Source organism: Danio rerio, chromosome 7, assembly GCF_049306965.1.
Source record: "Danio rerio strain Tuebingen ecotype United States chromosome 7, GRCz12tu, whole genome shotgun sequence".
Classification (NCBI taxonomy): domain Eukaryota; kingdom Metazoa; phylum Chordata; class Actinopteri; order Cypriniformes; family Danionidae; genus Danio; species Danio rerio.
The window spans coordinates 79,116,871-79,130,000 of NC_133182.1; the positions used below are offsets into that span (position 1 = coordinate 79,116,871).

General features: G+C 31.4%; 1 protein-coding gene across 1 annotated transcript in view; it reads left to right on the forward strand.

The window, feature by feature from the left end:
* Positions 1-1,362: 1,362 nt before the first annotated feature.
* Positions 1,363-13,130, forward strand: part of hgfac (HGF activator) — a 25,018-nt gene continuing 13,250 nt past the window's right edge. Inside the window, exons 1-6 of the mRNA XM_073907703.1 lie at positions 1,363-1,877; positions 3,588-3,651; positions 3,802-3,895; positions 7,950-8,023; positions 10,806-10,946; positions 13,018-13,130. The exon at positions 13,018-13,130 is cut by the window's right edge and continues 19 nt beyond it. Of these exons, the coding sequence (XP_073763804.1) occupies positions 1,566-1,877; positions 3,588-3,651; positions 3,802-3,895; positions 7,950-8,023; positions 10,806-10,946; positions 13,018-13,130 (798 nt within the window). The 5' untranslated portion in view covers positions 1,363-1,565. The remainder of the gene's footprint in view (positions 1,878-3,587; positions 3,652-3,801; positions 3,896-7,949; positions 8,024-10,805; positions 10,947-13,017) is intronic.

Sequence of the window (13,130 nt, forward strand, 5' to 3'; positions counted from 1 at the left end):
TTGGGTGGCCTGTGCCTTTAAGAGTATTTCATTCTTCCCGTTTTACTCCGATCACACACCCAAACTCCACCTTTATAACTGTGATTGATATATATATATAATCATAATATTAATATGAATAAAACCCAAGTGATATTATTATTATTATTATTATTATTAATGCTGTTGTTATTTACACCCCCCCCCCAATAAAAAAACAAAAGAAGATGTTAATCAATAATAAAAATGGCGACATTTTATTATTATTATTATTATTATTATACAAATTAAAGACTGATTATTAGTTTATATCAATGAAATTACCAATATTATAGTATTATTAATAATATCAATATGTATGTATTAATATTATTATTATTATTATTCATTGTATTATTATTTTTTGTAGAAAAAAACAGAAGAAGAATGTTACTCTATAAGAAAAATGGGGACATATTATTATTATTATTATTATTATTATTATCATCATCATCATCATCATCATCATTATTATTATATACTTTAAGAATGGTAATATTTTTGATAATATCAATAACAACTATAATATTAGCAATATATTAGTATAGTAGTATAAAAGTAATGCTAGTATTAATACTACTACTACTAATAATAATAAATAAATAAAACCCAAGCAAACTATTGATAAGTATTATTATTAATACTGATTATTATTATTATTATTATTGTTGTTGTTGATATTATTATTATTCACCCCCAAAAACAGAATAATAATGTTAATCAATAAAATTAAAATTAATAGTATTATTATTATATAATTAAAGAATGGTTATTAATTTGACAATATCGATAACAACAATAATTCTAGCAATATACTAGTATAGTAGTAGAATAGTAATGCTAGTATTATTACTACTAATAATAATAATAATAATCTTAATAAAACCCAAGCAAACTATTGATGAGTATGATTAATAATATTGATATGTATTATTATCAACGTTGTTGTTGTTATTTATTATAAAATAATAATAATAATAATATGAATAAAACCCAAGCAAACTATTGATAAATATGATTATTATTTCTTCTTCTTCTTTTTATTATTATTACTATTATTATTATTATTATTATTATTCATCATCTAAAAACAGAAGAATGTTAATCATAAATACTGTTGTTATTAGTATTATTTGCACTAATAAATACAGATTACATTATATATTATAATTATATTACTTTATATATACATATATAGGGTAATAACAACTTATTTTATGTTATTAATCATTTTTGAGTGAACTATCCCTTTAAAATCCAACATTGGTATTTTAATATGTAATGTTATCATAAGCTCTGTTTTTCATTAACCACCCACACACACACACACACACACACACACACACACACACACACACACACACACACACACACACACACACACCAGCTGGCTGTTCATATTTTCCGCTCAGTCTCTGCTCATAATATGAGGAATGCCCATAGTTTCGGTCTGTATAGGACTAACGCACACACACACGCGCCTCTCTCATCACGGGTGGGTGGACTGATTGATCCGGTTGCCATTGACGACACTCCGACATCAAAGCATGCGGATCGGCATTACATCATCATGGGCTCGCGCTGGGTTTGGTCCTCCAGGTGTGACCGCGGCACTTTCTCCTGGGTTCTGCCGCTCAAGAGGCGTCATCTTCGGCGAGATAATGGGGGATTCCCGCGAGGACAAACACTGTGTCGGATCATCAGGAGATTTAATTCCCGGTGAAAGCTGCCACAGAACGACTCGTACAGAAATGTCCTGCTTGGATTTTTATGTGTTTCCTCCAGTTGTGACTCGTCGAGAGTTTCTGCTTCTGCTGGTGCTTTGGATTTTATTGCCCCGTTTGCAGTGTGCTGGAGCGGTGAGTGTCCCATAAGAGCTCAGCTTTAATTTCATAAACATAATAGTTTTATTAACTAATTAATAACTTTTTTTTTGTCTTTGCCATGATGACAGCACATAATATTTTACTAGATTATGTTTATGATGTTAGTACTGAGTTTGAAGTCACATTAAAAGGCTTAACTACCTTAATTAGGCAAGTCATTGTATAACAGACAAATATTGCTGAAGGGGCCAATAATATTAACCATACAATGGGTTTAAAATATTAAGAACTGATTTTATTCTAGCTGAAATAAAGCATGTAAGACTTTCTCCAGAAGAACAAATATTACTGTGAAACATTCCTGAACATCATTTGCGAAATATTGGAGAAACGTGCATACAAAGAATGCAGGGTTCCACACAATTCATTCACGTTGTCCCAGCACAAATTGATTAAGTTAGCTCAACACTTTAGACAAATTTATGTGGATTAAACATAAAACAATTAAGTTGTCCCAATGAAATCTCAAGTGTTGTGTTGTTTCAGCTCATTTTAGTTGTTTGAATGTGCTGTATTTTGAAAAAAAAAATATTTTTAGTATATATATATATATATACACACAATTGAAACCAGAAGTTTACATGCACTCTAAAAAGAGGAACATAACCAATTATTTTTATTTATTTTTATGTCTGATGGTAAATCATACTAAAGGTTTAATATTTCAGGTCTGTTAGGATTACCTCAATGATTTACATTTGCTAAATTCCGGAATAATCTGAGAATTTTTTTTGAGATTTTTTTTATTGATTTCTAGACAGAAAAAGTCAATAGTTTACACACATTTCCTTGGTATTTTAAGGAATTATTTGGTCAAATGTTTTTTTGGGTCTCCTTCCACAAGCTTCTCACAATAGTTTGCAGGAATTTTGGCCCATTCCTCCTGACAAAATTGCTGCACAAGCTTTTTCAACTCTGGCCACACATTCTCTACAGGATTGAGGTCAGGGCTTTGTGATGGCCACTCCAAAACATTCACTCTGTTGTCCTTAAAGCACATTTTGCCTAATTTGGCAGTGTGCTTAGGGTCATGGTCTGTTTGGAAAACTCATTAAATAGTAGTAGTAGTGAAACAAAAATAAAAAAAAAATAAATAAAATATAAATAAATAAATATAAACAAATAAATAAATAAATAAAAATATTAATAATATATCTGTAATGTGATGGTGATGCTTGAGCATCCTTATGCAGGTCTTTATTAAGCAGGATGGTCAGGCAAGCAGTGGTCAATACACAGATCAAAACAGATCTAAATGGAAATTCAGAGTCGTAGTCGAAATAGCAGGCAAGTGGTCAGAAGGCATGCCGCATACAGGAATAAACAAACAAAACAAAGCAAGGTTTATCACAGAAATCAAGGCAAGGGAAAACCCATTGTAATGTTCACATACAGGACACAAAACTGTGTGTTACTGTGCATAATGTATAGTCCATGAATCAGTCCGTGAGTAGATTTAGCTTTGAGTGTCTTATCAGTAGAGACTCTGAGCAGGTGTGTGTGTGTGTTGCATGACGGGATTTGTAGTTTATTATGAGGCAGGATTGTAGTTTGTGTGAATGTGAATGTTTCCAGCGATCTATAGTGGGAAGATCGCTGGTGATCGTGATAATATCATATTATTTAATATATCATATAATTAATATATATACTCTCTCTCTCTTTCTCTCTCTCTCTTTAAAGCGCAAGCAGCCTCCTGGTATTAAAATATTACTTTCCGGACAGTCCAAGGCTGTTACTCAGAAAGGTATGAACTCTTCTTCAATTGCTTTCAGCTCACAGTTTCTGTTTGCAATTTGTAGATAACAAACGTGTGTGTGTGTGTGTGTGTGTGTGTGTGTGTGTGTGTGTGTGTGTGCGTGCGTGCGTGTGTGTGTGTGTGTGTGTGTGTGTTTAGTTTTCACAACAGATGGCAAAGAATGCAAGTTTCCTTTTCGCTCTGGAGGGAAGATTTATAACCAGTGCATCTCTGTGAACTCCAACAAGGCCTGGTATGAAACACATGCACAAAAACACACACATGTGCACTGTTTGCACACATTCGATGAGACTTTTTATTTTAATCACAGAGAAATAAACATTAAACCCTGTATTTTTACCTTAGTCTAGTCAACAATGTTATGCTGAAGTTCAGAAGCTCGCTCTCGGTCTCTAAACTGTATCCAGATGCAGGAATCTGCATGCGGAGAATGTATTTGTTTAGTAAATAGTTTGGCTAATTTGATGTTTTCGGTTACTACTAATAATAGTGTTCACCTGTCATCATCGTCTCTTTGTGTGACTCAACAAACCACAAAAGGAAATACAATCAGATCTTAACCACTTACATGAAAAATACTATAGCAATTCATAGTAAAATACTGCAGTGTGTTTGATCCATATTGTAGTCAAGTACTTTAATTAATTAATCCATTGTGGTGATTCTACAGTTGCTATGGTAACAAAACAACTGTAATAATTAATCTGTTGGGGTGATTCTATAGTTGCTAGGGTAACAAAACAACTATAGTAATTGATCTGTTGAGGTGATTCTACAGTCTCTATGGTAACAAAACTACTGCAGTAATTGATCTGTTGAGGTGATTATAAAGTCGCTATGGTAACAAAACAACTATAGTAACTGATCTGTTGAGGTGATTCTACAGTTGCTATTGTAACACAACAATAGTATTGATCTGTTGTGGTGATTCTACAGTCTCTATGGTAACAAAACGACTGCAGTAATTGATCTGTTGAGGTGATTATACAATCGCTATGGTAACAAAACAACTATAGTAACTGATTTGTTGTGGTGATTCTACAGTCGCTATGGTAACTCAACTATAGTAAATGTTCTGTTGTGGTGATTCTAAACTCACTATAGTAACAAAACGACTGCAGTTATTGATCTGTTGAGGTGATTATAAAGTCGCTATGGTAACAAAACAACTATAGTAACTGATCTGTTGTGGTGATTCTACAGTCGCTATGGTAAAACAGCAACTATAGTAATTGATTTGTTGTGCTGATTCTACAGTTGCTATGGTAACACAACAACTATAGTAATTGATCTTTTGAGTTGATTCTACAGTCGCTATGGGAACACAACAACTGTAGTAATTGATCTGTTGTGGTGATTCTATAGTTGCTATGGTAACACAACAACTGTAGTAATTGATCTGTTGTGGTGATTCTACAGTTGCAATTAGGAGATTAAATGAGTGAGTTTTTCAATGTTGTGCTTGTGGTAAATATTTTATCTGAAATTTATCTAGAATATTAAACGGTCGTACAGAATACTGTAACAAATACCATTGGATATAATGTGATGTCATATATAAATATGTACCTTTCCATAATTACTAGAAAAGTGCTGGAATAGTTTGAAGATGCACCTGGAAAGTGCTTAAAAATACTTAGATGTGACTTAGGAAAGGTATAGGAACCCTGACTATAGTAGTCAGAAGTACAGAGCCGAAGTCAGGTGGATTGGGGCTGAATATGAGTCTAGGTTTGGCATAAATATTTGGTTTAGGCTGGTTTACTTCTTTAAGCTGAGAGCTGCATTCACAGCAGCTCATAATGTCAGTAATTACGAGATTCCAACGTGTAAATAGAGTTCACGTCCTCGTAATTACAACCTGTAAACGGGGAACTTTTTTCCTTCATTTGAGAACCACAGATTCTTTCACCTGAGATTAACATTGACAGTGTCGAGACATACATACACAAATTTGAGATGTGAAGAGATTCAAATTGAACAATTTATGATGAGTTATCCACATGTGTATATGTAATATTTTAAATCTATAAACCTGTCACCATTTACTGCCATTGTATGAATCATCAAGCGCCACGGATTCAGTTTAAAATCTTCTACTGGAGAAAGAAAGTCACCTACACATTGGATGACCTGTGGGTGTGTAAAGTACAGGAGATTTTCATTTTTGTGTGAACTATCCCTTTAAAACCGCATAAAAGAATCCAAACCACATCCTTAATGAGTTAAACCTCACTGCAACACATCTTACCACACAGCCATTAATTCTGATGTAACTTATGTTCCTTGAGTAACTTCCACCAAACCCATTGACCTGCAGATTTAACCCAGTGTGTGTGTGTGTGTGTGTGTGTGTGTGTGTGTGTGGACGACTGACTCTGCACTCCGATTTCATAAACACTTATAAACAGTGAGCATGAGTGACTTTTATCAGGGCAGCGATGAGAGATCAAGCGGCGGTGCGGTTTTTAATGTGAACAAGTGTGTGCAGATCTCCATATGGAGCAACTCTCACTGTAAAAACACACCTGAGGGTTTGCTTATGACCACTGCTGAGAGACTCTGGTTTCAACTGGATCCGCTACCAAAAATTGAGAATCTTTCATAACTTACTTATTGGCATATAGGAATTTGTTATTTACTTACTGACATTTAGGAATTTTTGATTGTGGCAAAAAGATAACACTTTAGTTTAAGGACTAATTTAATTCTTATTTTAGCTACCCAGTGAAAACGACATCAAATTGACATCTAACATTGACGTCAAAAATGGATTTTATATCCAAATGACATCAAACTGACATCTAAAATTGACTTAAAAAGATCAAAAATGGGAAATGACAACGTTGATGTTGAATCTACATCAAATTAACATCCAAAATTGATGTTAAAAACACATAAAAATGCTAATAGATTTGTTGTCTATTGATTACCTTGATATCAAAACATCAAATTTACATCTAACACTGACGTCACAAACATGTCAAAAATGTGTCTGAAATACGAAAAAAATATGTCAAAAATATGTTAAAAATATTAATTGATTTTGCATCAAATTGACATCTAACACTGACGTCACAAACATGTCAAAAAACACACCAAAAATATGTCAAAAACACGTCAAAAGTATGTCTAAAATGCATCAAAAATACGTTAAAAAATGTCAAAAATATGTCAAAAACTCGTTAAAAATATGTCTAAAATGTGTTTAAAAATGTGTCAAAAATGTCAAAAATATGTCAAAAACACGTTAAAAATATGTCTAAAATATGTAAAAAAAATGCGTCAAAAATATGTGTAAAATATGTCAAAAACACGTAAAAAAATATGTCTAAAATGTCAAAAATATGAAAAAATATGTCAAAAATATGTTAAAAATGTGTCAAAAACACGTCAAAAATGTGTCTAAAATACATCAAAAATACGTCAAAAATATGTTAAAAATACGTCAAAAATATTAATTGATTTTACATCAAATTTACATCTAACACTGACGTCACAAACATGTCAAAAATATGTCAAACATATGTAAAAAACACGTTAAAAATATGTCTAAAATACATCAAAAATACGTTGAAAATGTCAAAAATGTCAAAACACGTCAAAAACATGTCTAAAATACGTCTAAAATACGTCAAAAATGTTAAAATGTCAAAAATATGAATTGATTTTACATGAAATTTACATCTAACACTGACGTCACAAACATGTCAAAAACACAACAAAAATATGTCAAAAACACGTCAAAAACATGTCTAAAATATGTCAAAAATATGTCAAAAACATGTTAAAAATATGTCAAAAATATGAAATGATTTTACATGAAATTTACATCTAACACTGACGTCACAAATATGTAAAAAAACACCAAAAATATGTCAAAAACACGTCAAAAACACACCAAAAATATGTCAAAAATGTTAAAAATACGTCAACAATACCAACTGATTTTGTCAATTGACTACCTTGATGTAAACCAACACCAAGTTTACATCTAACATTGACGTCAAAAAAAAAAAAAAAAATCTAAACTGTGAAATGATGACCTTGATGTTGAAACGACATCAAATTTACATCTAACACTGACATTTAAACGACTGATAATGATTCATTGAATCCCTCGACAATTACCCCTTATTAACCATTCATAAATGAATCAGCATTTTTGAACAAATCGTTTGATTTTTTGGGGGGAACTGTCCCTTTTAAGTTAATATAACCAATACATATTCATTTGATCATTGATTTGATGAATGTTTTTGTGTGTGTTTGTATGATTTGTGTAGGTGTTCGCTCACACACAACTTTGACCGTGATCAGAAGTGGGGATTTTGCAGTTCACACACACGACTGTACAACGGTAAGACATTAAACTCATACATTTATCTGGAGAGGAGCATGTGATATGTATTATCATGGCTGGTCTACCTTCAGTAATCAGCAATAATCCATTCAGAGTGATCCAAGCCTACAATAAATAGACCGGTTTCACCCTACTGCCTTATCTTTGCTTTAAGAATCCCCCCATCCACCCCATCTCCCCCTTTCCTCCTTTACTAGGGGGAGCTCTCAAGACCTACCTGATCTCAGACCCCCTTACATGCTAATTAACTAGCCAGGAGCCCTGGGATCAATTATCTCCGAGCTCAGGGCTCCCTCCCGGAATAGCATGCCAAACCTGCTAATAGCATCAAGCAAATTATTTAATTAAATATTATAATTATTTTATTTAAATTTATTTGATTTTATATCCTTTTATTTCCTTTTCTATTTTATTTTATTTTATTTTATTTTTATATTATAAAAAATATTTTATTTTAATCATTTTATTCCATTTTCTTTCCTATTTTCCTTCCATTCTTTTCCTTTTATTTTATTTTATATTATTAAAAATTATTTTATTTTATTCATTTTATTTCATTTTCTTTCCTATTTTCCTTCCATTCTTTTCCTTTTATTTTATATTATTAAAACATATTTTATTTTATTAATTTTATTTCATTTTCTTTCCTATTTTCCTTTCATTCCTTTCCTTTTATTTTATTTTATTTATTTACATTTTATTTTATTTAAATGTATTTTATTTTATTTATTTTATATCATTTTTTCCTATTTTCTTTTCTTTCATTTTATTTTATTTTATAATTTTTATTTACATTTTATTTTATTTACATTTATTTTATTTTATTTTATTTATTTTCTTTCATTTTCTTTCCTATTTTCTTTTCTTTTCTTTCCTTTCCTTTTATTTTATTCTTTTTATTAACATTTTATTTACATTTATTTTGTTTCATTTTCTTTGATCTTTTCTTTTCTTTTTTCTTTTTTTCCTTTTATTTTATTTTATTCTATTTTATTTTATTAAAAATTTTTTTTTCATTTTCTTTTCTGTTTTCCTTTCTATTTCTTCCCTTTTATTTTATTCTATTTTATTTTATTTACATTTTATTTTATTTTAATTTATTTTATTTTATTTTATTTCCTATTTTCTTTTCTTTCTATTTCTTTCCTTTTATTTATTTATTTTTTATTTTATTGTATTTTATTTTATTTACATTTTATTTTATTAAAATTTATTATATTAATTAAATTTTATTTTATTTCCTATTTTATTTTCTTTCTATTTCTTTCCTTTTATTTTATTTTATTTTATTCTATTTTATTTTATTTACATTTTGTGTTATTTTATTTAAATTTATTTTATTTATTTTATTTCATTTCATTTTCTTTCCTTTTTTCTTTTCTTTCTGTTTTTTCCTTTTATTTTATTATCTTTTATTTTATTTACATTTTTTCTTTTTCTTTTATAATTTAATTTAATTAAACATTAAATTTATTTAATAATTATTATTTTCATTTTAGAAATATTACAAAATTATTCTTAATTTATATAAAAAACAACAAGTGCTACAAACTTTAACTTAGTGGCTTAATTAACAACAACAACAACAAAAAAAAAATAAATCATCATTTGAATATTTACAGTGCTATATTTTATCTTATGTAATAAGAAATATAATGCACAGTCACCCAGCCGCAGCGTAGGTTTCTCTGTCCAGGATGGATTTATGGCAGAAAGTGTGGGTTTAGCCGGATGTTTTACTTTGGGAGTGCGGTGTTTATGTCAATGCATAAATGACACGCTTTGTTTGTAGAACGCAGACGTGTTTATAACAGCAGATGCACAGAGTTTGTTCAAACACACCGTCAGCCGCACGCACCGCTTTCTAGAGGACAAAACACGGAGACTCTGAACATCTCTTTAATATATTCATCAAAGGTTTAATTATCAAATCAGTTCCCACATCATGGATTTTCTGGATATCATGCAGTGTCTTCCCTTGGTTTACAGTTGTTTTTTGGGGGTGGGATGTCTGGCCCATCTATTGAGACATTTATTAAACATGTCTCTTATAAAAAGCAGCTTTACTGAAAATAATTCATGTATTAATTTAATTTTACTTAGTGCCTTATTATAAAGCAGAATGAACCACCACAGAAAGATTACAAACAATGCATGAAAATGATGAAAGATGAAGATGAGTTAAAATGCACACCTTTAAATCTAATACTCGTTTACTAAAACCAAATAGGCCTATAAACTACTTCTTATAGCAATGAGTGTATTACAAGAAGTTGTAGAATTAAATATTTATGTTAAAAATGTTATCTATAATAATTCCAGCCAGCTTTTAGTGCAATATTGTCAAAAACACAGAACTTTTAGTTGTTATATGTAAAAAAAAAAGGTCTAAATACATGAAGGACCAGTGCAATATATTGCTCATCCAGCTATTGACAGCAGATCCCTCAATGAGGAAGAGAGAGAGGGATTTGCACTAGCGATATCTTTACTTTTGTGATTGTTTTAATTGAATCTCGCCCTAAAAATGAATAAAATAGTCTTTGACAGCATGTAAAAAACAAACAAACAATGCTGTAACCAAAGATTTTAGCAGTTTAGCACCATGACTTCTCCAAAGCACAGCAAACCAGCCTGATCATGCCATGCTTCAGCTGTGTGTGTGTTAGAGTGTGAGAAATGTGGCAGTGGAGCGCCGGTGCTTGTCAGATGTGTGTTTATGTTGTGGGAAAGAGTTCAAGTGTAAGTGACTGAGCACATTACATCTGTTTTCCCTCAGGTTTTCTTCCTCGGCGTGGAGATCTGAGCGTCTGTCAGTCGAACCCGTGTCTGAATGCTGGCGTTTGTGCCACGGACACTCACAGAAACTCTTTCCACTGCATCTGTGCTGACGGATTCACTGGAGCGCTGTGTGAGAAGAGTCAGTGGAAAACACTAATATATATATATATATATATATATATATATATATATATATATATATATATATATATATATATATCAATAGAGTTTAAAGGAGACCTATTATGCTTATTTCTACAAGATGTAAAATGTGTGTCGGCTGTCTCTAGACATGTGTGAAGTTTGAGCTCAAGGTGGCACACAGATAATGTCCTCTAGCTCTCTGAAACTGACCCTTTCAGGCTTTGATCATGGTGTTTTGGTGACTGTCGCTTTAAATTCTAATGAGATTGTGCTATTTCCAGAAAAGGGCGGAGCTAAAAAGACCTATGTGTCAGCATAGTGACAGATTCAAAACAGGACTAGCGTTATCTGTGTGGGAAAAGTGAAATAAAATCATAATAGGTGCTCTTTAAGAAGTTCACACCTAAATCTTTCTTTATGTCTATAATCAACGGTTTAATAGCTACTGATTAATTTCAAACACCGTTAAATATTAAGCTTACATTACAGCAAAAACATGATAAGGAACAAAACAAGTGTGACTAACGAATCGATATCATAAAACATGGTAGCACCATGGTAAACATGTGCTAAATCATCCCTGGAAAACCTTAAAATCTTACCCTAAAACATATAGCCTAATTGTTCACTTTTTTCAGACTTCCAGCAATCATACATTCAAACTTTTTGTAGAAAACTTATTAAAAGCCTAGTTTTATACTACTTTTTTTTGCCAATAAGTGCCCTTTTTATTTAAATGAGAAGTAAAATTGTATATTATAATTACTATTTACACTATAGTCTGCAGTATTGTTAATTAGCTTAATAGTTTACCCATTAAAAATACTACAGTAACATATAGTAAATACTGTTGAGCCATGCTATTTACGTTTTAGAACTTCCGAAATGACTAGCAATGATAAACGGCAGAATATAGTCAAACTACTTGACTTACAAACAAGTGTTTGCAAGACTAAATAGACAAAGCAGAATGATATAATAAGAAAATATCAGCTTGCAACACCAAGCAGCACTCGAGCCAAGATGATTTAAATAGCTGCTCTCGCTTGTACGCAGAGAAAAAGGTGAGTATTGTACAAAACTGTTGTAGTGATTCTGCAGTCGCTATGGTAACACAAGAACTGCAGTAATGAATCTGTTGTGTTGATTCTACAGTTGCTATGGTAACACAACAACTATAGGAATTGGTCTGTTGTGTTGATTCTACAGTTGCTATGCTAACACAACAACTATAGGAATTGGTCTGTTGTGTTGATTCTACAGTTGCTATGCTAACACAACAACTATAGGAATTGGTCTGTTGTGTTGATTCTACAGTTGCTATGGTAACGGAGGCACATCAGTAATTAATCTGTTATTGTGATTCTACAGTTGCTATGGTAACAAAACAACTATAGTAATTGATCTGTAGTGGTAATTTTACGGTTGCTATGGCAACATGCACTACAGTAATTGATCTGCTGTGGTGATTCTACAGTTGCTATGGTAACCCAACAAGTATTCTAATATAAACAAAATAACCCAATACTGTAGTTTTCTAAAACTATAGGGTATATTATGCTACGTTACACCACAGTTTACCATAGTAAAGTATTTATTTCAGCCTAACACTACTGGAGCATTCATTAACAAAGTTAATAAAGAGTTTATATTTACATTATAATACTCTACTATGATATCGTTCAAAAACACCCTTTACTATAAATTACTATAGTATTTTAACGTGTAGAAATACTGATAACTGTCCACTTTATATAAACAAAAGGAGAATTATAAAACCAATTAGTCTGACAATGTCATGTGTGTGCTGAAATTACACTATAATACACTACTGTAGTATATTATTATTACTATAGCATGCTATATATTACTATAGTATGTTTGTTAACGTGTGTTTGTATATCTGTGTGTGTGTTAGAGGTTTGTTTTCTCAGTGTCTCCGTCATGCGTTTCTCTCCTTTATGTTCTGAATCTCTCTGATGTTTAGTGCTATCATGTGTCCGTCTCCTCTTTTGTCATCTGAGAGTGTGTGTTCCTTCAGGGTTTTGTGTTTGTGTGTTTTGTAGGGAAATGCTACGAGCTGCTGCATCTGAAGCATTATGATATCGGAGAGTCGTGGAGCCGGATTTACCTGCGGAGCGTGGAGATGTGCACGTGTGTGAGTGCCGGGGCCGTCTGT